The sequence below is a fragment of the Chrysemys picta genome, chromosome 11, assembly GCF_011386835.1.
Source record: "Chrysemys picta bellii isolate R12L10 chromosome 11, ASM1138683v2, whole genome shotgun sequence".
Taxonomy (NCBI): domain Eukaryota; kingdom Metazoa; phylum Chordata; order Testudines; family Emydidae; genus Chrysemys; species Chrysemys picta.
This window is the reverse complement of record NC_088801.1, coordinates 8,561,285-8,586,244: the sequence shown is the minus strand read 5'-3', so window position 1 is coordinate 8,586,244 and position 24,960 is coordinate 8,561,285. Positions and strand designations below refer to the sequence as shown.

The 24,960-nt window shown below is 41.0% G+C and overlaps 1 protein-coding gene across 13 annotated transcripts in view; it reads right to left on the bottom strand.

Annotated features, from left to right (window-relative positions):
• Window positions 1-692: 692 nt before the first annotated feature.
• PTPN4 (protein tyrosine phosphatase non-receptor type 4) overlaps window positions 693-24,960 on the bottom strand; it is a 227,045-nt gene continuing 202,777 nt past the window's right edge. For 10 of the 13 annotated variants that reach the window (XM_065560477.1, XM_065560487.1, XM_065560475.1 and 7 more), the window contains 3 exons: window positions 24,142-24,290; window positions 11,712-11,847; window positions 10,466-10,678 (listed from right to left, as the gene is read on the bottom strand). In XM_065560477.1, the coding sequence (XP_065416549.1) occupies window positions 10,580-10,678; window positions 11,712-11,847; window positions 24,142-24,290 (384 nt within the window). In that variant the 3' untranslated portion in view covers window positions 10,466-10,579. Of the gene's footprint in view, window positions 9,833-10,465; window positions 10,679-11,711; window positions 11,848-24,141; window positions 24,291-24,960 lie in introns of those variants that run through there. The other 3 variants (XM_065560480.1, XM_065560486.1, XM_065560482.1) reach the window with 2 other exon arrangements.

The window sequence follows — 24,960 nt, the reverse complement described above, 5'->3', positions numbered from 1 at the left end:
ACTTCATTGAATGCCTTCAGCAGTGTTTCTTTTACTACATCAGATCCAACTTCAACTTCCCTACATCCATCTCACCGTGCTACAGTGCTGTTCTCATTTTTCCCTAGTCCAGTCTCCTGCTCAGTAGACTCCTCCCAGTCCTTTCCTGTTATAGATCCTTTCATCTTTTTCACTTGCTCTTGGCTTTGCACCTTCATTCGTATCGACCATTTTGCCTGGAACATTCTCCAACTTTTTGTCCACTTCATCACAAACTTCTATCAGGAACTGCCATTCTTCCCATCAATAATCTCTACACCCACCCAAATTTTGTCTATCAGGCTATAAGCTCGATGGAGCACTGACTGTTTTATTCTGAAAAACACAATCCTTTATATAACTGTATATAAAGGATTGATAATGGCAGAGGTGTGGTTCTCTCTAGTGTAAAGCTGAGGTACACTATCAGGAAAGCATGGAAGAAACTTGTGCCTCCACTGCTAATATCCTACTTGTTCTATAGACAGAAAACTTCATTCGTTAATTTAGCATCTTTTACTAGCATTCAGTTCACACATAAAAAACCCCTCACCTACAGTAAAGCAGAACTGTAGTTATAGTAATACTGTATAGTGTTAAAACCACAGAGTTTATGCAGGAATGGCATGACAAAACCATGTGTACAGCAGATAAAAAATCTCCCAAAAATTAAATTTTAAATTACTAAAGCACATCTTTATTTTGCAATTAAACAATTAAACTATATATTTTTCAAGTTTGTACCTAGACAACCATTTGCCAATTGAAATTAAATATATCCACAAAATATGTATAACAGCATTTATTTCACATAATAGAATGAAATTGTTCTTAAGACTAAAACAAGACTTCTTAAATGTTAACTAGCATATTTATCTTGGGAGCTGCTGGTATTCTGTAGAATGTTAGTGTATCATATTAATGGTAAGAACTTTCCTTTACCAGAATGAGGACACATAAGGCTCTTTAAAGTATACAGTAGCTGCAGTGACAAAAGCTGAATTTCTTTTCACATTGTCCAGTGTTGACCAAATTCAAGTTTATTTTTCAACTGAGCAACCTAGACGATGTGTTTTCTGAATAGGTTTATCTGATGAGCAATTGTACAAATTCATAGGCAAAAATCTACTTATGGGAAGAGCATATTTTAACATTAACAGAAAGATTTTAATAGAATTGGGCTAAACAACAATGGAGCTATTCAACCTTGGGGGATGATCTACTTACACATTCATAGTCAATCACTGAGCAGTATGAAACCCAATTGAAATCAGACATATGCAAAGCTGCAGCAGAAAATGCAAACGTATTACCCATAAGTGACTTGCCAATAAATACTGCCACCAATGATTGTGAATATGATGCAGACAAGATTTTCCCCCTTAGTATTTTCACATATAGTATAGCACCTGTTACAGAAAAACACACAAGAGTAGCTTTGCCAAATTCACTAGTTAAAACTAGATCACTGATAAATGAACTACCTGAAATAAAGTTACATCTACATAATAGGAAATTAAAGTCTAGTTTCTCTTATTTATTAAGATGATGTTATGGATTGTTACTGCGGAGCCCTAATATACTGAGATCATTGCACTGGGCTAGTTTTGGATATATTCTAATTAATAAACAGAGAACAAAACAGCTTAATGTAAACTGTGTTAATCCCTTCACTCATGTTTCAACACTCTGCCTAGGAGTAAAAGGGTTACAACTTTTAAAAAACGTACTATTGTGCATTATCTACTTATCTTTAGTTATCAAAACTCAAAATAAGTTATAACACAAGTACAAAAAAGAATTACCTGATTTTCAGGTTATTTACCTAATGTTAAAATAATGCTAAGCAGAAATACTTACAGTAAACATAGCTTATTTGTAGCTAGCTGAGAGAGAACACAGAGATGAATTCAAGAGTACCCTGCAGTTTATGTTTGCACCTTGTTTTTAGTACCAGACTTTAAATTATTATAACACAGTAAAACGGAGATTAAAAATTTTCAAGACTTATTATTTGATAGTGTCAAGGACACATGAAGTAAGCCAAAACCGGTTAGAAAACTGTAAAGCATTTGTACCAGGGTGCGATCCAAATCAACTCTGTACAGAAATCAGTTAAGCATCTCTCGCCAAGCCCATAACAATTTATTTTGTCCAATAGTTAAGTCAGTAGTAAAAGCATGAGATAAAGTGCTATTTGAAATTCAAGAAACTTAGAAAAAAAAGGACCTTAAAATCTTAAAACTTGCTAAATATGAAATAATGCAACAAACAAAAGTTGTCAGCCAAGGTCTGTGAAGCAAGAACTAATGCTGAGGAATACAAGAATGATGCATTTTGGTTATTTTGTGTTCTTTCAACATCTAGCCCAAAAAAGCAAATAACCAGAACATTTGATTTTAAGGTGATGAAACATCAACATATCCACGAGTAATGTTTTTAAAAGAACGTAATGATTCATTCCTCTCCAATTTCTCTCAACTCAAATCACAATGAGTGAAATTCACCAACCTGCAAAGGGTCAGCTTAAGGCCTATGCACCCATTAAACCCTTATGTTGGAAAAGTCCTCTGAAGTGGTGCATACATCTGTGCCAGCTCTGCATAGGGGTGAATTTGACATGTTTTACTAACTAGACACCTCTCCTCTGCAGGCTGATAACCCAACAATTTCAGTTTTGGTTTGTAACTATAGTGCGACAATAGATAGGATAAAATACGTTTATTAAAGCAAATAAATCACTTTCCTCTCCTAGCACCTTCCCTATTACCATTAATATATTTATCTTTGCAATTTCAACAAATGAAATGAGATGCTCCTTTACACAGTGGATATGCTTATTGAATTTTGGCATTGGACCCCAGCAATGATCTACAGCGGGGTCAGCAATCTTTCAGAAGTGCTGTGCTGAGTCTTCATGTATTCACTCTGATTTAAAGTCTTGCGTGCCAGTAACGTTTTTAGAAGGTCTCTTTCTATAAGTCTATAATATATAACTAAACTATTGTTGTATGTAAAGTAAATAAGGTTTTTAAAATGTTTAAGAAGCTTAATTTAAAGTTAAATTAAAATGCAGAGCCCCCTGGACCCAGGCAGTGTGAGTGCCACTGAAAATCAGTGTGCCATAGGTTGCCTACCCCGATCTACAGCATGTGCAATGGGGAAAAAATAAAAACACTCCTATACTGTTTAAAAAGATTTTCTATTTTAAAAGAATGGTTTTAAGTGTTTAAAAGGAAAGTTGGGTACTGAAATTAGCAAGCCACAGATAAGCCGACATCACTGTTCTGATGCAGTATAATGCATAGCAAACCAGAGACCTGGAATTTGTGATGCATGTGAGATTATAAACGTTTGGTCACCGGTGACTTTAGGGAATAAAATTCCTGTCAATTATACAAAGTTTTGAGTAAGCCAAATTTGAATGAGACCAGAATCCTCCCCAGAACCAAGGCATGGGGCACCTGCAGAGCAGGTCTGTCAGCTCTCCTACAACTCATGGGCTGGATTTCCTACTCCCTACCTGGAGGTTTGTGGATGTTGGATCTATACAGTTTGCTGACCTACAGTCCACGCCCTTGAAACTGCCCTTCACCACTGAGCACCTCCCACGCCTCATACATACGGTAATAGCTGGAATACCATGCAATTCTGCTCCACCGCATGCAGGGGGCTGCAACATCTTCATGCATGACCATCTCTATTTTCTGTCTCCCTGCATGTTGGAACTGCAGTAGTTTAGCTGCATTTTGGCCTTCCTTTGGGTTCTGCAAAGTTATCTGCTAACTTTCCATGGGAAGATGCCAGTTGCATGGTTCCATAGCAGACCTTCTCTTGGACTCTTCAACTGCTTTTTGAATGTTTTGATGATAGAGGATGGCAGAATGACTAAGAGGCTATCCTAAAGAAATGCTGTTGCAGAAGGAGACATGTAAATTACATGTAAATTACAGTAATTTCAAACTATAATTTGTGGAAACTGGGAAGAAACATGTCCTAGTGCTAACTGTAGTTGGTTGAATAATCAAGACTTTTGTTACTAGTGACTGGGGTAGAATATTTTGGAATAAAGAGCATAAAAATAGTAAGTTTTATTGCTTAAGAATATTGTATTATTTGAACACCAAATACCTCCAAATGCAATATAACTGAGTGCTGATAAAACATGTTTAGCTGGCTTACCTAAAGTTACTTCTCAGAGTGATTGGCTGACATCTGTGTATGCTTCATAAAAAGTTACCTGTATATTACTTCATATTTAGCAAAAACAAAAAATCATGCTCCTTCCCTCCAAATGCTCAAAAAGTTCAAGAGCCCCAAATTTCTGCATTTAAAATAAAACCTTTCAGCAAAGATACTTAAAATAATAAATGGCAGTTGCAGTTTTCAATCATAAAGCCAAAAAGAAACAAACTAACAGAAATCTGTAACATTATACATTGGCACAAACTGTCATAATATTGCTGTTATTTACAACAAAAGCCACTTGATTTAAAAAAAACCGCATCAGTATCATGGAAGTGTTACAATTTTTTTTACATTTTTTTCCTTTTCTTCCCCTCCCATCCCAACTTTTATTTTAAACAAATGGTATGAAAATAATTATCCATAAAATCCCACAGTCATAACACTAAACACGCATAGGTCATTATGTCTGAAAGATACATTCATGTTTTGTACAGCATGAAACACAGAGTTTTTTTTTTTTCTTTTGAGGCTAATGATACAGATCTTCATAACCCAAAGTAAAATATTTAGCAGTTTTGACTTTTTTCAGCCATATAAAAATATTTTTAAGGCCATTTATACCACAACAGGTTGAAACATTATTTTTTTGAGCTAATGCTTTATGGTGCAAATAAGGCTTTGATGCTTTTCAATGCTGCTCAACAAAGTCTTAACTATCACCATATATATGCCTTTAGAGAAGCTTAAAAAAACCTAACACTTGTCTATAAACTCATGTCCCTAATTTCAGCTAATATACTGATACTTTAGATTTTCTTCCCCACTGCAGCTGGTTAGTACACTAAATCAATTTAAGTCAATGGAGATGAAGACTTCTAAGAACTCTTATGTTCTTGTCTCTTTCTGAAATCAATACAAAAAAACAGTCAATAATATACTCCACTCAATTGTGGTATAAATGGATTTTGCAAACTCAAACTGCTTTGGCAACCTTACATAAGAACATTTAAATATGTAAAATACCAGTAGTATACAATGTTGCTATAAATTCTCTATTCTTCCTTCCCTCAGTAAGAGTATGAAAAAGGGCAATGCCATTATTTTCACTTACAACTTGGCTATGAACATAAAATATCTTAATATAATAGATGTATATTTTAAAATTTAATTTTTTAGACATTAAGTGCTTAGTTAAATTAGTAGGGCTGTCGATTAATTGCAGTTAACTCACGCGATTAACTAAAAAATTAAATATGATTAATTGCACTGTTAAACAATAGAATAATACATTTCAATTGGCAAATATTTTTGGATGTTTTTCTACATTTTTCAAATATATTGATTTCTATTACAACACAGAATACAAAGTGTACACTGCTCAGTTTATATTATTTTATTACAAATATTTGCACTGTAAAAATGATAAACAAAATAAATACTATTTTTAATTCCCCTCATACAAGTACTGTAGTGCAATCTCTTTATTGTGAAAGTGTAACTTACAAATGTAATTTTGTTACATAACTGCACTCAAAAATAAAACAATGTAAAACTCTAGAACCTAGAAGTCCACTCAGTCCTACTTCTTGTTCAGCCAATTGCTAAGACAAACAAGTTTGTTTACAAGAGACACTGCTGACTGCTTCTTATTTACAATGTCACCTGAAAGTGAGAACAGACGTTCGCATGGCACTTTTGTAGCCGGAGTTGAAAGGTATTTACATGCCAGATATGCTAAACATTCATATGACACTTCATGCTTCGGCCACCATTCCAGAGGACATGGTTCCATGCTGATGATACTTGTTACAAAAAAATGTGTTAATTAAATTAGTGACTGAACTGCTTGGGGGAGAATTGTATGTCTCCTGTTCTGTTTTACCTACATTCTGCCATGTATTTCATGTCATAGCAGTCTCGGATGATGACTCAGCACATGCTCGTTTTAAGAACATTTGCACTGCAGATTTGACCACACACAAAGAAGGTACCAATGTGAAACTTCTAAGGATAGATACAGCACTCAACCCAAGATTTAAGAATCTGAAGTGCCTTCCAAAATCTGAGAGGGACGAGGTGTGGAGAATGCTTTCAGCTGTCTTAAAAGAGCAACACTCAGACGCAGAAACTATAGAACCCGAATCACCAAAAAAGAAAATCAACCTTCTGCTGGTGGCATCTGAATCAGATGATGAAAATGAACATGCATCAGTCCACTCTTCTTTGGATTGTTATCGAGTAGAACCCGTCAACATGGACATGTCTTCTGACTGAAGCATGAAGGGACATATGAATCTTTAGCACATCTGGCACGTAAATATCTTGCGATGCCAGCTACAACAGTGCCATACGGAAGCCTGTTCTCACTTTCAGGTGACATTGTAAACAAGACATGGGAAGCATTATCTCCTGCAAATTGTAACCAAACTTGTTTGTCTGAGTGACTGGCTGAAGTAGGACTGAGTGGACTTGTAGGTTCTAAAGTTTTACATTGTTTTGTTTTTGAATGCAGTTATATTTTGTACATAATTCTACATTTGTAAGTTCAACTTTCATTATAAAGAGATTGCAGTATAGTACTTATATTAGGTTGTAATAAAAAAATATAAAACGAGCACGAATACACTTTGTATTCTGTGTTGTAATTGAAATCAATATATTTGAAAATGTAGAAAACATCCAATAAGATTTAAATAAATGGTGTTCTATTAGTGTTTAAGAGTGCAATTAATTACGCAATTAATTTTTTTAATCGCTTGACAGCCCTATAAATTAGCCTTCGAGCTAGCCAATATTATGGCTCAAAGTGCTGTCACATGGAAGTCAAAGCTTGAAAACTTTCCAAAGTACTACAGTACAGGGTAACAATTTTGTTGCAGATAGTTTAAAACAAAACTAAGATTAAAGCCAGTTTATTATTATTTTTCTCTCTAATCCAGAGAAAAAGTATTTCTTTTGGATGGCCGTCAAAATCGGAACAGCTACTTTTGGCTTAATATCCAAAGGTGTTTTCCCATTTATGCTCAGTAGGTGTGAGAGAACATCCTGGGATCTTTCACGTTCTATTGACTAGAAATGGACTACCAAGGAGAGATGGATTTTTTCAACACTTCCATATAAAACGTCTTTATATCATCATCCCAGGTGTCAAAATAAAAACACATACCCCTAATCTCTTTTCGTTACCTGAGTGATGTAATGGTAAAGTCTCTGAAACTGCACCAAAAGGCTCCAATCCTACAAGATGCTGAGTGCCTCCTGAGGTACTGAACACCTAGCAGGATTACACCAAGTATGGCAGGTATAGAGGTTGATCCTACAGACTGGAGAATATAAACTGAAGTGAGATGGTTCTTGGCAGCCCATTCTGATTAATAAATCCTCAATTTAAATTTGGGTAAATTTACTACCTTTCCCTATCAATTTCTCGAGGAAGCAAGCCACGTTGTCAGTTACCTGGCAGAAGCAGTCAGCTCACACTGAACTTTTAAATAAGATTAACCTGTTCACGGAGGGATAATATTGAATTGAATGTCAACTCTAGAAATATACATAGCAGAATTTCTTTGTAAATAAGGGCTACAGCCCATCTACTATTAATTATGTTGTTCTTATTTCTAAAAAATATTTAAAACTCTATATCTCTTCTATTTGGCATCATGGTTCTTGATGTTTACAAATTCATAAACCAGGACTTCAACTGACCTGAATTCACTTTCACTGTTTTCTTAATTTATAACTGTAATCTCTTCTAAATGCCCATAGAAGAGAGTATATTATATAGAAGAATTTTACAATATTTAAACTTTCTCAGTCTAGAACTTTATATCTTTTAATTCTACACTTTATATAGCTTATTAACAAAACTGAACAGATAATAATTTTCAGGAAATCAATAAAATAACAAACCTTTTAAATATTGGCATGTAAAGTTAGGTTTCTGAAGGTAGTCAAAAACGTGACTGAACCCCTACTTGCTGTATTTCAAACTCGATACTTTGCTTATCAGTTGGCTTCTCCCAAACTGGAAAAAATATTGAAAAGGGACAAAATATACATATGCTTACAATGAGCTCAGATACTGTATCAAACAGACAGACAAACTGCTCATTACAAATATGCTAATGACTTAAATAAGAAACAACGCACACAAAATGGAACAATTTAATTTTATACAAGGATAACAAAAAATGACTGGGGTCATTAAGAGTAAAATAAAGTTTTGGGACAATTTGACAGTGTTTTATTCCTTACTTTAATAATAATAATAATAATAATAATTAAAAAGTCCAGTACGAACATGGCTTGAAATCAACGGATGAAGACTTAGAAAAATAATTGGTTAGCAGATAATGGAAAGGAATTAATCACACTTGATGGTAAGTTTAATCTTAAATATCAGTGGTATTAAAAAGTTATAATCTAATTAAATCAGACAGATTTTCGCAATGGTAGGGTAAAACGAGTTCTAACAACCTACTGGCTTTTCATTATCAGCTGCTAATAAGTTACCAATTGGAAGGAATGTGTCAGGTTTTCCATATAATTTCACAGCAGCAAACAATGCTCACACATTAAGTAGGTGTGATTTGCTACCCACAGTAGCATGCAGGTATTTGTATAAGGAAAAAGGGAATGGTATTCTGTGACCCCTTGCAGTACCATATTCAAAGCACCAAGGGCCAGGTATTAAAATATAAACCCAATAAAATAAATATGACAAGATAATACCTTCCCCATAGGGTCATATGAGTGCCTTTTCATTAGACATACTCGGTAAGTCTCAAGGCACTTAAGGGGTTAAGACGCAATGCATGCACTAGTTCCCATTACGTAATGTTAAGTCACATGATTTGGAATACACCAGTGTTATGACACAGAAATAGGTTGTGCCATCAGTTCAAAGAAATGTTGTTTATATTTTACAAGATGCTGGTAAGTGGACATTATGCAGCTACTGCTGGGTTAACACAGATTCCAGCTTTCCTCTAATAACCAGCTGGTCTCTAATAGGGGTGAAGAGCAAAGTGTGCTGCATCAGTAGGCAGTGTCTATCTAATATTGGCAATATTGCTGATGTTTTTAAAAACAAAAAGTGAGGATCCGTACACCGTAAATAAATCTAGCACTGGAAGAGACCATGGCTTAGTGTAGATTTTTGTTTTGTTTTTAAAAGTTGTATACCAGAGTGAAATAATTCCAAGCCTTGTTTGTAGCAATTCGACCAGAAGGGGAGTATATGGCACTACAATGAGATATCATAAGTTATCCTGAACACACTCAGTTCATTCAATTTATGGTTTGTTCGGAGCAAAGCATGAAAATAATAAAGTCTTCAAACACATGTAAGTAATAGAGTTTTAGAGATTGATTTTTGTTTCAACATAAAGTGCAACAGTGCTGAAGTTTTCAAAGTCCTTTGTCAATTCTTCATTGTTCTCCGACACCATTTCCTGCAATCAGAGTTATGGCACAATGAATGCTGCCAGTTTATTACAGAGGACAGGATACTTCAATATGGATCCTAGCCCTTTTGCTCTTATTTATGCAGCGATGTCTTTAAAGGTTTAACAAATCCTTCTTCATAGACCTTCAAAATAGCTTCACAAACAAATCTGTATTGACTCTGAAAAGAAAGTTGATTAAGTTAATTGAAAAAGAAACATAACTTAATCATATAAGTTAGAGATAGAAAAGGTCTCTTAGGTCACCCATCCTATCTTGAAAGGGCAGAATTATGCCTCATCAAAAGCAGCAGTTTGGTAACTGTACCTTTATCGAGGAGTAGGGACTCACTCCAACCCCATGGATTAACTAGTCTTAGGTTTTTCTACCTCTAACAGTTTAAGAAATATTGTACCAAAACTATCTTGCCTTTTCCCCGTTCCATTAATTTTGACATATTAGTTGCTCATATCTCACAAACTTCTAGAATGAGAAACCAGTGCTTTATGTCATCAAAAGCTTGAATCCTGGCTTCTTAATTTCTAAAGCATTCTATTTTCAACTCTAGCAGTTCTTGAGATATGAGTTACTAAAACCATGTCTCAACTAAACAAAAAAAAGCAAAACAATTCCTTAGAGCGGACCATAACATACTGCCACTATCTTGCAAAGTTCCACAGATATAAATGATCGCTGTATAACAATATATACCACTGGAAAGGTAATATTTCTACCTTTCCAATGGCTTAAATCAGTTTGATATAGCCCTGGTTAATGAACAGTTGATAGATCTTAAACAAAAACGTCACATGAATTTAGAATTTTAATTATTTATTGCATCATTACATGTGTATTAGTGTAGATATATTTACATATATTAGTATAAATATTTTTCTGTTTGAAGATTTCTCTAGAAAATTGACTCTTCTCAGTTCTTTTCACTTACGACATGGAAAGCATGAACATAATGCCACCTTGTGGAAAGTGCATGTATCAATCCAGAAGTGGAAAGGCAGGAGGAAGTAGTCTAAAGAGACGTGATAACATGCAGAGTTTAGGCAGTCCCTGAGTAAAACACTGAATCTGGTTTAGTCTGTTACACTGGTGATGTAATAGTTAAAGAGAAGCATTTCACTGAAATTTTGCCTTATGTCTATTAAGCTCAACTATGAACTGCTGTCAGATGGAACTTATGTCTGACTCCAAGACAAATGAAAGTTCTTAAACAGATTCTAAATCTATTCCCAAACAAAAATTACCTTAAAATAGAATTAAGGTAGAGAATACAAATCAGTAATTTAGGCTAAAGCACATTACAGGGATATTGTAATTATCCCCAAACCAAGCATTATAAACCTAGGAAAACTCCAAACATGCTAAGAAAAACATGTGGAAACACACAGTTAAGGCACCCAAAAAAACCTTATGACAGGTGTCCTCTCGTGATCCTATGAAGTATTTTATAATCCCAGATTAGATTAAACTGATTTTTAAAGACACAATAGATTTCTTCTGTGTGTTCCTCTCTATTGTGTCACTACAGGGCAGAGTTAAAAGTTGCTTTTTGTATTGCCAGAGCAGAATTACACAGCTGGATTGTATCACCCAGCTTCCCCCTAATTCATCTCCTCCAAATTCCTTCTCCTTCTTGGAAGTCTTTCCATTGCCCTTCACACATACTCCAGTGCCTTGTTCCTTCCTGTCACCCTCCCTTTCCACATCTCTAGTTTCACCTTCCTACTCTCTCCATTCATTGAGCAGATCTGGTGCAAAAAGGATAGCTTTTGAAAAGAAATATTTAGAATTAATAGTGACTTTTGCCATTTATTTTCATTATTAAAAATGTCTGTCAGCAGAAGCTGCTGCAGAGAAACTCACAAAGAATCACTCTTTAAAATCCCTGAGATATCTTATTGTTCTCAATGTACCAAGACCATAGTCACTCTCAGTTAAACCACCCTCTTTCAAAATATCCAGCACCTCTTACTGTCTTCAGTGAGAGTGAAACCACTGAGTAATATGAGATTACTTTTCTACAATGTAGGAAGTATGATACTTACAGGTGTTTGGATCATCATGGCCCTTTGATCTCTCATTGTTCTCACAATATCTAATGGATAAACAGGCTGATTGCACTCAATAAGACACATCGCTGTTTCCATAGTGATAAGAACCCCTGTCCGTCCAATCCCAGCACTGGAAAAGAAAAATGTATCATATCATTAACAACCTTCAAACTCTCTTTTTTTTTAAAATGATATACTCCTAAAATGTAAAAAACATTTTAACATTAAAATCTTCAATATCTAAATATACCCAAGAGAAATCGATGATTATTACAACTGAGGGTTACTGATGACATTCTACTATAAGAGCAGTATTTGTGCATAACGTTGGAAGCTTTCTGTCCTTACTGGATATAAAAACTCAGTGGGAAATTTTCAAAGCATTGGATGGATGTCTTACCCTTCTGAGTAAGTTTGCATTTTTCTATCTCTGCACATTTCCTTGTCCTCCTAGAATATGAAACCTGAAGAATTTCAAGATATTTTGCTGCAGTATAACCAAGCAATCTATTTTTAGGGGTTTCCAAACTCCCAACTGCTGGAGAGCTATTCAGCTCACCACGGGAGCTGAAGAGCCCTGCACTGCATAGCATTCAATATCATCTTGTTGTGAACAAAAAAAGACAAGTTACCTGTTCCGTAACTGGTGCTCTTCGAGATGTGCTGCTCATGTCCATTCCACATTAGGTGCATATGCTCACCACATGCACCGGTGCTGGAAGTTTTTCCCTCAGCAGTATCTGTAGGGGAGCGGCTCTAGCACCCTCTGGAGTAGTGCCCGCATGGTGCGGTATAAAGGGAGCCACCGGCTCCCCCCACCCTCAGTTCCTTCTTGCCGGAAACTCTGACAGTGGGGAAGGAGGACGGGTTGTGGACTGGACATGAGCAACACATCTTGAAGAACACTAGTTACGGAACAGGTAACTGTCTTTTCTTTTTTGAGTGCTTGCCCATGCCCATTCCATGTTAGATGACTCCAAGCAGTTCCCGTGGAGGCGGGAAGGAGTTCACAGCTGTGCAGATTGTAATACAGCTCTGCTGAACCCAGCATCATCTCTGGCCTGCTGAGTGATGGCATAATGAGACGTGAACATGTGGACTGAGGACCATGTCACTGCTCTACAGATGTCCTGGATCGGGAGGTGCGTCAGGAAGGCCGCCAAAGACTCCTGTGCTCTAGTCGAATAGGTCCTGACAATCGGCGGCGGCGGGACCTTTGCTAGCTCATAACAGGTCTTTATGCAAGAGGTGATCCAGTTAGAAATCCTCTGTGAAGAAACCGGAAGTCCCTTCATCCTATCCATTATAGAGATAAAGAACTGTGTCGATTTACAGAAAGGCTTGGTACACTCCAAGTAAAAAGCCAAGGCCCTCCAGACGTCCAGCGCGTGTAAACGCCTCTCCTCAGAGGTCTTGTGTGGCTTAGGACAGATCACTGGCAGGAATATGTCCTAGCTCATGTGGAAGGAAGATACCACCTTCGGCAGGAAGGATGGGTGGGGCCACAGCTGGACCGTGTCCTTATAAAACACTGTGTAAGGCGGTTCTGAGGTCAAGGCCTTAATCTCTGAGACTCGTCTCGCCGACGTCACTGCCACCAGGAAAGTGACCTTCCAGGACAAGTAGGAAAGGGAGTAGGAGCCCAGCGGCTCGAAAGGCAGGCCAGTGAGCTTGGAGAGGACCATGTTAAGGTCCCACTGCAGGACACGGGCCCGTACCTGTGGGTAAAGCCTCTCAGGAACCTGACAGTCATGTCATGGGAAAAGACTGTCTGACCTTGGATCGGCTGGTGGATGCAAGGTGCACTCTGATGGAAGAATGCACCAGACCCTGATTCCTGAGCTGCAGTAAGTAGTCCAAGATGGACTGCACTGAAGAACGTGAGGGAGAAATGCCGCGCTCCGACACCCAGCGGGAAAACCTCGTCCACTTGGCCAGGTAAGTTAGTCTCGTGGATGGCTTCCTACTTCCCAGGAGGACCTTCTGGACCTCCTCCAAGCAGGTACGCGCCTCCAGCTTCAACCACGGAGTATCCACCCCAAGAGGTGTAGAGACTCAAGACTGGGGTGTAGGAGCTGACCGTGATCCTGTGACAGCAGGTCCAGATGGTAGGGAAGGGGCAAGGGAGGGGCCACCACCATGTTTATGAGTGTGCAGAACCAACACTGGCGAGGCCACACAGGGCAATCACGATAACCTGTGCCTTGTCCCTCTTGATCTTTACTAGGACCCAGCTGACCAGAGGGTACGCGTACATCAGACCCTCGGCCACGACAGGAGGAAGGCATCAGGCCCTGCTGGGAACAAAACGGATGGCACTTTCTGTTTCGCCTGATGGCAAACAGATCTACTTGGGGAGTTCCCCACCTCTGGAGGATCATGCAGGCCACCTCCGGATGGAGTGACCACTCGTGGTGAGAAGAGAAGTCCCTGCTGAGGTGATCTGCTAGGGCAATTCCTGATGCCTGGGAGGTGACCAGCTTCCAGATGGATGCTGTGGCTGATGCAGAAGTCCCAGAGACGGAGAGCCTCTTGGCAGAGAGCCAATGAGCGCGCTCCTACTTGCCTGCTGATGTAGAACATTGAGGCCATATTGTCTATCAGGACTCTCACCACTTTGCCCTATACGTGTGGCAGGAAGACCCTGCAGGCCAGCCGGACCACTCTGAGTTCCTTGACATTTATGTATAACACTGCCTCCTCCGGGTCCACATCCCCTGGTTCCAGAGATGTTCAAGGTGCGCCCCCCAAACCGAGGTCCGAAGTGCCCGACACTAGCTCAACAGATGGGGCGGTACTGTCAAACAGGACTCCTTCCAGGACCTTCTTGCGATCAGTCCCCCACTGCAGCGAGGGGAGAATTGCCGGGGGAATGGTGACGGTCTTCTCCAGGTGGTCCCTGGATTGGGAATAGGTCGACGCCAGCCATTGCTGCAGGGGGCCATATGCGGACCCCCTGGCATGGCAGTGCAGGCCACCTGGCATTGCCGACCACATTTGTGCAAGCTGCCATGTGGCCTAGCAGGCACAGGAATATCTTAGCCGTTGTCAGGAGAAATGCGGACACTTCCGCGAAGAGGTCTGTCAGGGCCTGAAACTTGTCTAATGGCAGGAACGCTCTTGCCCGGGTTGAGTTGAGCATGGCCCCGATGAATTCTATCCTTTGAACTGGAACGAACATGGACTTTTTGTGGTTGACCAGTAGTCCCAAGGAGCGGCACATGGTTTGTAGTACAGCGACGTCGTGTTGGACCTGAGCCTTGGAACTGCCTTTGACCAGCCAGTCGTTGAGGTACGGGTAAATCTGGATACGCCGAAGCCTGAGGTAGGCCGCAACTACCGTCATGCACTTGGTAAACACCTTGGGGCTGTAGCCAGGCCAAACGGAAGGACTGCAAACTGTTAGTGGGCCGAACCCACCGTAAAACGGAGAAAGCATCTGTGTCCTGGGAAGATCGCTACGTGAAAATATGCATCTTTCAGATCGAGGGCAGCATACCAGTCTCCCGTATCCAAGGAGGGGATAATGGAGGCCAGCAGACCATGCGAAACTTTAGTTCTTTACGTATCTGTTGAGGTTTCGCAGGTCCAGGATGGGACGCAGACCACCCTTGGCCTTTGGGATCAGAAAATACCAGGAATAGAAACCCTTGTTCCGATAAGGAGGCGGGACTTCCTCCACTGCCCCCAGCTGTAAGAAAGCCTGAACCTCCTGCTCGAGAAGACTCTCATGAGAAGAGTCCCTGAAGAGCGACGGGGAGGGAGATGGTGGAAATAAATTGGAGAGTGTAACCGTGTGCCATCATACGGAGGACCCAGCAGTCCGAAGTTATTGCTGACCACACCGGGAGGAAAAAGGAAAGGCGGTTGCAAAAAACTGGGAAAATTGGATCCAGGGAATAGATTGGTAGGTCGCACTCAGGCATACCCCCAAAACGACTTTTTAGCTCCTTGCTTGGAGTGGTTCGAGCCCGACTGGGCAGAGGGTGGGGACAGGTGGCTCGCGCGCTGTCTATAGTCGTTGGGCTTTTTGTGCAATGGGTCCTACTGGGGCTGGTTTCCTTGCCCCTGGAGTAGTTGCGGTTTGAAACGCTTATGTGCCGGGCCCAGAACATAGAGCCCCAGGGGTTTTAGGGTGGTTCGGGAGTCCTTCAGCCTATGTAATTTGTTGTCTGTCTGCTTCGCAAACAGGGCCTAGCCATCGAAGGGGAGGTCCTGAATCGACTGCTGACCCTCGGAGAACAACCCAAAGAGGAGCAACCAGGATGCTCGCCGTATGGAAATGGCGGACACCAGGATGCAGGTGCCGGAGTCTGCCACCGCTTGAAGGGCCACCCTGTTAGCAGCCGTGCCCTCGTCGAGGGTCGCACGGAATTCTTTACGGGAACTTTCTAGGAGGGCATTCTCGAACTCGGCCGTGGCTTGCCACATATTAAAGTCATAGCGGCCAAGGAGGGCCTGATGGTTGGCCACCCTCAGCTGCAAGCTAGACAAGGAATAAATTTTCCATCTGAACAAGTCCAGTCTCCTGGAGTCTTTATTTTTGGGGGTAGCTCTGGGTTGCCCCTCGACCACCAGGGAATTTGAGGCAGGATAGGAGTAAAGGTATTTGTGCTTACGCTCTGCCCGTTTGGAAATGGGGGACAGAGAGGAGGGGAGTTGCCACAAAGTACTGGATATCTTCAATAGCTCTTTGTGAAGGGAAGAGGCACCCTAGCAGGGGCTGTGGAGGAGAGGATGTCGAACAAAGAGTCCACTTGCTCCTCCAACTCCTCGACCTGCAGGCCAAGGTTGGACGCAACCCTCTTCAGCAGCTCCTGGTGTGCCTTAGCATCATCTGAGGAACCGGGTGAGGGGGCTCCGTGATGGCCTTGTCCGGTCATGATGATGAAGAGGCCGGTACCGCAGGGCCAGCCACTGAGCAAGTTTTGGTACTGATGGTGCACACGGCACCGAGAGCCCGGGAGGCTGCCCCACTGATGTGGAGCCTTGCTCCATACTGGAGCCATATCTGGAGTGATTGCTACCCGGTGACCAAGATCCACTGGAGCGGCAACTCTGTGCCTGGCGATAATCACGGTCAAGCCTAGAGGAGGACTAGTCCGAGCGGGACGTGTGCCTCTGCGGGGACCTCGGGGACAGAAGACTGGCGACCCATACCTAGTAACAGAGGGAGAGCCGTGTTAGTCTGAATCTGTAAAAAGCAACAGAGGGTCCTGTGGCACCTTTAAGACTAACAGAAGTATTGGAGCATAAGCTTTCGTGGGTGAATCTGATGAAGTGGGCATTCACCCACGAAAGCTTATGCTCCAATACTTCTGTTAGTCTTAAAGGTGCCACAGGACCCTCTATTGCTTTTGACCCATACCTAGCGCTTCGAGACCAGTACCGGGATGAGGAGTGGGACCTGGAGGTATCGCGGATCTCCCCTAATATGGGACACCTATCTGGGGGATTGTTGGAGGGGCCTGTGACTCCAGTCTTCTGATAGTTCCCATGATCTGTAACTGTGTTCCGCAACGTGAAGGGCCGGTCCTGATGTTCCTGCCGGGGAGCACGTGCCTCCATGGGTCTGCACCAGGTAACCAGCAAGGTCTGCCTCAAATCCCGCTGCCGGTGCCCAGGGTCCAGTGACCGTAGAGGGCTCCGATGCATCTGCCTCCCTAACTCCGAAGCATGACGTCCCCCGCGATGGGGAGAGGTGCCACTGGGGCAAGGGCAGATGGAAAGGTCCCAAGGCCGTGAGGTCTGGGCGGCACCGGAGCATCAGGATCGCCTGCGCAGCCTGGAGCACTTCAGGCATCGATGGCACCTGAAGCTGACGAAGGTCCACCTCTGTGTCCAGGCCTTCAGGCAAGGAACGGGGTGGGCTGCATCACTTGACATTCGCTGAGGCCCAACATCTCGACGGGGGAGATGAGCTGCCCGGCGCGGGTCTTAGCTCACCCCCAGCCCTGTCCTTCCCCTTGTGTGGAGTAGGAGACCATCCCCTACCAACCTTCTTCGACTTCTTGGCTGGGGTCATGGACAGGGATCGGTATCGGCTCGTCGATAGCTCCAGCAGGGCACTATGCACCGATGCCACGGTGCTGTGTGCTGAGTTGGACCTCTGCTCCGGGGCCAGAGTGAGCGCCGACTCCATCAGGAGTGCTTTGAGTCTAATCTTTCTTAGTCCTAGGTTTAAAGGACTTGCAGATACGACACTTATCACTTATATGCCCTTCACTGAGGCACCTGAGACAGCTACTATGCAGATCGCTCACAGGCCCAGGCCATTTGCAGTGATCGCAGGGCTTAAAGCCTGGGGACATTCCCCAGCCCCCGGCTAAGTTCCTGACAGGCCTAACAAAACTAACTACTGCTAAGGGCTAACTAACTCAAGTACTAACTATGTACACTAACTTTACAAGAACTCTAGTTCGTTCGAACGAAGCCTAAGCAATACTAGTAAGAGCAGCAAATGTTCCGTGCACCGTCACTGGGGGCAAGAAGGAACTGAGCGTGGGGGGAGCCGGCGGCGCCCCTTATACCGTGCCATGCAGGCGCCACTCCAGTTCCCTTCAAATTATTTTTTTTTAAAGGACCTTCAGCCTAACGAGCCTCCTCTTTCTTCACCGCAGCAAATGGTTCATTTCAGAATCATCAGGCAGTGAGGGGGTGCTTCAGTTCACAATACCCCGTTAGAAGCTTTTTACTGAATGACTCCTGTCCCATCTTCCACATTAGGGCAACACCAACCCCAATTAGCTTGACTGCTGTATGTGTAATTGAACAGGTGCATTCTATGACTAAGCCTGTGAAGTCGGCAAGCTTGGGTAACTGAATGATGCTGAAATTAACACCATGCTGCTGTTTCTATGGACAAATAACTTGGAATAGAGAGAAGCTGCCACTGCTGGATAGACAGCAGTCTCTTTGGAGGCCAGCAGCTGTGGAGGACATATTTTGGCTGGTCAGAGCAGATGTCTAAAAATCCGTGACTACACTGTGTGTATTATTTTATTTAGACTACCACTAAGGACTTATTTAATGACATGGTCACATAGCAGGGCATCAGAAATGAATGCATAGTGCTGAAGAACTATGCACTGAAGATGAAGAGCCAGATTCTGTGTTCCACTTTATGTTGCTCAGATGGCATAAAATGCCCCTATAGTTGTTAGAATTGGCCCCCAGGGAAGTTGGATGGCATAACACCCTTGATCCCTCCACTCCATTCCTGCACTGAACTTTGCTCTTAAAGGAGTGGAGAAGCTGGCCTAAAGCCTTGGCTTGTAAAAAAAATAAATAAATAGGAAATGTGCTAACCAAAAGTTGGTGACAAAATGTTTAAACTTTAAATAAAATAGTCTCCAATTAGGAATCTATGCTTCAGAAGGTAAGCATTAGCAGTATCCTGCTTCTGTACACCAAAAAGACTCTAAGGATGTGTCTACATAAAAAAAAAAAAAAAAAAAAACAATCTCAACACATTTTAGTAAAAGGTTAAACTACAACATGAAGGTTCCCAAGTGGCAAAATAGTGAGAAGTCTTACAGCAAGGATATTTATTCAAAATTAAAAGCAAAAAAGACTTACTTTTAATTTCTTTATGTGTATGTACACACTCTTCCAGAGTTAGGAAACCTCAGAGAACACCTAAAACTGAGGCAATTTACTCTTGAGCATGGTAAACATGTTGTTTTCAATTAGAATGTTTCATATTAAGAGAAATTACAATAAAATACACACTTGGTACTGTAGGGAAACCAGTGTTTTCCATCTGTCAATATGATCAGAAACCTGTATTTGCGTCATTATATGTACCTTAAATGATACAATTTGAAGGTGTTTCAGGCTAAAGTGAAAATGTGTACTTACAAGATTCAGTTTGTTTAAAAGCAAACATTAATAAAGAAACTGTAACTTATCTTGATCGGTTTTATTTTTAAATACAATTAAGAATTAAAATATTCTACAAAACTTTAATATGTTCCTTTATAATTCTGTCCAGAAGGTGGCATCAAAGGTTACTATATAATGTAGTGGTTTGAATAGAACTTTATCATTAGGGGCAAATACAATGTTGTATGAAAAACTGCTCAACAAAAAGAAGCAAGGGATATAACTCAGGATTTCTATGCATAATGCTCCAAATATCAAAATATATATGCACTGTATCAAGATTTACTGTATCCTTCATTAGAAAGAATAAAATTATTTTAGAAAATTAGAAAAAATGTATCCAACCCTAAGACAGAATGATTAGTCCTTATAATTCAGGTTAGCACTCACTTTCAATTCCCCATATGTTAATGCTGTTTGATAACAAAGCAGAGAAAGAGGACGTTACTCACCTTGTGCAGTAATGATGGTTTTTCGAGATGTGTCCCCCTATGGATGCTCCACTCTAGGTGTTCTTGCGTCCCTGCGCTGCTGATCGGAGAACTCTGGTAGCAGTGTCTGTTTGGCCTGCACATGCACTGTCCCCTCTTCATATTCTGCCATGAGCTAACCACAGTTGCACGGGTGAGCCCCCATCAGTTCTTTCTCTACCACAGAGTCTCTGGCAAGAACTCTGAAGTAGAGAGAAGGAGGGTGGGTCATGGAGCACCCATAGCGACACATGTCTCAAAGAACCAGTTACAGCACAAGGTAACTAACTTCCTCCTCCTCTTCAAGTAGTGTCCCTATGGATGCTCCACTGTAAGTGACTCCCAAGCAGTATCCATAATGGGAGGAGGCTGGGGCTTCAGAGTCGAGTCTGCCATGAATGATAATACTGCGGAGCCAAAGATAGTGCTGGAAGCAGAGCCCCCCAGTAATCGCATAGTGTTCTGCAAAGGTATGCAGAGATGCCCAGACTGCTTCCCTGCAGATTTTCGAGATAGGGACATTCTTGAGGAATGTGACAGAGGAGGAAACCAACCTTATGGAGTGCCTGTGGTTCCAGATGGAAGTACTACGTTGTGAACCTATAGCAGTGTTTGATACAGTTCAAGACCCATTTGGAGAGTCTCTGGGCCAATATTGCTGCACCTTTAGCTCTTTCTGCAATGGAAAGGATGAGCTGAGGAGATTTCCTAAAGGTCTTCATCCTGTCCAGGTAAAAGGCTAGGACTCGCCTAATGTCTAGTGTGTGCAGCATAGCCTCCCTGTTATCACAGTAAGGCTTAGGGTAAAAGGTTAGGAGGTGAATCAGTTGGTTTATGTGAAAAGATAAGGTCACCTTGGGGATGAACTTCGGGTGTGGTCGGAGAATAACCTTGTTCCGAAAGAACTGTATTAGGGGAGTGTGCCATCAGTGCTGCTATCTCCCCAATTCTCCTCACCAAAGTGATTGCCACCAGGAATGCTGTCTTCATAGACAGGTATGTGAGCAAACGAGTGGCAATGGGTTCAAAGGGCAGCCTAGTCAGGTGAAGTTTCCTGTCTTCTGGGTGAATCTTGATGCAGGTCTGCAGGTGACTGGAGAGCTGCCTCCATTAGAAGGTGTTTTAGTCTCAGCTCTCTGTCCTTTCGAGACCGCAGCTTCAACTGTTGACAAAAACCATACTTCTGGGGAATATGGCTTTCCCTGAGGCAATGGACACGAGGAATGTCCGTCCATTACATGGATAGCCTGTTTACAGGAGAGGCACCTCTTAAACCCCGGTGAACCAGGCCTACACCCCACACAGGGGTAGTTCCCAGAAAAAGGGGACGTAGTAAATGAAGTTGGGGTTTTTTTGTTTTTGTTTTTAAAGAAAAAAACAAATGAAACTCTAAAGTCACCAAAAAAAGATTAAGTTAGATTAAGTTAGAATAGGGTTAACAATCCGATGAATGGACAGCTAATAACTCTGTCTCTAGCCAGGGGTGGTTGAGAAGGAACTGAGAAGGGTTCTCCCGTGCAAGGCTGGTTAGCCTTGTGTCAGATCACGAGGAGGGGACAACACGTGTGCAGGCCAAATGGACACTGCTACCAAAATTCTCTGATCAGCAGTGCAGGGATGCATGAGCACCTACAGTGGAGCACCCATAGGGACACTACTCGAGGACGCAACAGTTATTTACTGGGAAGTCACTGATTTGTAAAGAACATAAATGTTGACAATTTCTCTCTCTATAGTTCTCCCTTAGCATCAATTTGTGTTCAGATATACAAGATTTTTAAATGGCTGATATTAACTCTTTTTGGTCTGTCTAGGCCACACATTAATAGTTCTGTGGCATAAGTACTGTATTCCAAGCAAGTTGGACACCAGTTTAAAAAAATATAACTCAATGTAGTTTCATATACAATAGCTTTACAGTCTTCCGGCCAATTTTTGTGGCTTTACAATCACTTTTGTCTATTATTGCAAGGACAGGAAGATCCTCTCTAATGGATCTGCAGTTTTTTCTATTTTCCTGGGATCAAACTGGAGAGAAAAAAGGGTGGTGGTATTCTTCCATGCTCTTCCAAGAAAGTAAGTTCCAGCCACATGAGCCGCCAAAATGAGAAATCACCACAGTAGACTTGGCAGATATTCAAAATATGTGCATCACATGACATTCCTAGAATTCTTGAGCTTGCGTCCTCTGGGTGGGGCTTGAATATGCCCATGGACATTCACAGGCTTCTTGGGTGTGGGTCCTTCTTGACTGAGGAAGAAATGTGATAGCATCTCTAAAATGCCACCCACCTGAGTTACCCTCATGAGACATCTCACACAGTACATTGTGCAAGGTCTGTGATCCTCCCTCTCTTTTCTTACATGAAGCATGAAATAGCTATCAGTGCTGCCATTAAAGTTATCACCACTAGGCAGCTGAATTAACACCTCCCTGAAATGAATGAGGCACTTCACACCTCCCAGAGCTGCTATTCTGGGCTCTCTGCAAACTAAAGGCCATGTCTACACTAGCACTTATGTTGGCAAAACTTTTGTTGCTCAAAGGTGTGAAAAAAAACACACACCCCCCGATTGACATACGTTTTGCCAGCACAAGTGCTCATGTGCACAGCGCTATGTCGGCGGAAGAGCTACCGCTGCTCATCGAGCTAATTTTATTACGCCAACAGGAGAGCTCTCTCCCCTTGGCATAACACAGCTACACAAGCGCTCTTGCAGCAGCACAGCTGTATCAGTACAGCTCTGGGGCTGTAAGCTTGTAAGTGTAGACATGGCCTCAGTCTTTGCATCAGTAATTCCTGGTTCATGTTTTTGAGGTTTTCTTTGCAACCACATACTTTAGCTAGAAACATACTTTAAAATAATTAAATAACTAAACCTTTAAAGTTAAGATTCTGTTGAAAAAGAGAGGTGTTGGGCATTCTGCACTGCCACAGTGTCCAAGCTTTGCCCTGGGCAGAAGAAAATGTATTTCCCTCCCATTCCTGTGTGAAAGACCCAAACAAAACCAGGAGAAATTGACAATACACAAGAGGCTGTCAAAGGCACTAAGTAAACATACCGGGAAAAAAGCCAACAATTTTTGCTCTAATCTTTTCCAGTTATAATAATCTTAGGACTTACTTGTAAAAACAGTAGATAAAAAAATTAAGTTCACGGTGTTCCTTTAGCTTCTGTCTCTGTTTTCCCATCTATAAAATGGGTATACTACTTGACAGATTAGATTGTAAGGGTTACTGTTTGTACAGCATTTTGAAGATGAAAGGGCCAAAGTCTATTCACGTATGCATTCCTGCAACTCTCAAAGAAGTCAGTGGGTGATGTGCATGTTGATTTGAAGACAAAATTTGGCATTAAGTATTATTCCCGTCTTCTACTTACATTAATTAAGTTCTGTGTTAAATGGATTCTAAATGTGAATGACAAAATGTTAACTGTCACTAAAAACTATTTAATAAGAACAGCACATTAAGGTGTATTTCAGATTTACATAGACTATTAAAGAAAACATGAACACAGTTTTCATTCATGTCAAAGTACTCAAATGTTAAGAAATATTTGAATCTGATAAATATGGATACACAAATATTCAGTACTGGAGAGAAGACAGACTTTGGTGAAAAAGTGATTTATGTCACTACTGTACATGCTAGAGAGAGAGATCGAGATCTTGCCCTTATGGATATAAGATTTATCCAGTTCTTTTTGAATTTTGCAGTTCACAGGCACTGTATGTATAGCAGTTTCCTAAATGGGAAGTGGTTTCTTCTCCCTCTAGAATTACCATGATCATTACTATCCACAGGCATTTTACCTATATGAAACATGACATATGTTTTGATTCTGAAAACTGCTCACTCAAATGTGATGCTAATATCAAAAGGTATGGAGAATTATGAATAACTGTTCAATTCAAATTTTAAATCCCTTTGTCTCTTTCCTTTAACAGGAATGCAATGAAATTTACAACTGAATTTAATCAGAAATGGAGAACAATAAAAGACTAAATAAAATAGAGAAGAAAGCACTTGATGAGAAGAGGCATTTCAGTTAGAAAAAACGAATACCTGCAATGAACAACAACAGGTTCTTCTCTGCCAGCCCTCTTTTTTCGTACAAGACACACAAAATCTAGGAAGTCACTGGAATCATCAGGAACCCCATGATCAGGCCATGCTACATACTGGATCTGGGTGAGCTGACGGGTATCATTTTTCTAATCAGGAATACAAAATTTGTTCAAATGTAATTCAGACTTCATAATAAAAAACAGCGATAATCAACTATACTCAGATAATTACTTCTCATCTGGATATCTCAAAGCACTTTATGAATATTAATTATTTGCCAACACATATTTTAGAATCCTATTTTTCCTTATACACAATAATAAAAGGCACAAATATGTCTTTATAAGCCATTTAAAGAGTACATCTCTAGAACAGGTAAGCTATTACTTTCGCTTTTCTGCTAAAGTGTGTTTTACTGTTACCTAATCTTTTCCATCCACTCTGTCTGTCGGTGGAGCTCTCTGGGGCAGAAACAGTCTTGCTTTGTTATATATAGTGCCTAGACAATCGGACCTTGATCCTGACTACTGTTCCTAGGCACTACCATAATATAAACATAATGCATTAGAAATGGGCTCGAATACATTTCTAAAATTCACTACCAAAGTGCACTGTAAAATAAGCAACAATGTGCAATTTGGACAGAAATACCATATACCAATTCAACAAAGAAGCAAGGAAATATGACTGATAATGCATAAGAAAGAGAAGATCACTATTTTAAAGTGTAGGTATACTCTGAAAAGCAATTTTCTAAAAACAGTACTATGAGTTCCATGTTTGCTGCACCTAAATGACAGATCACATTGTCTCAGC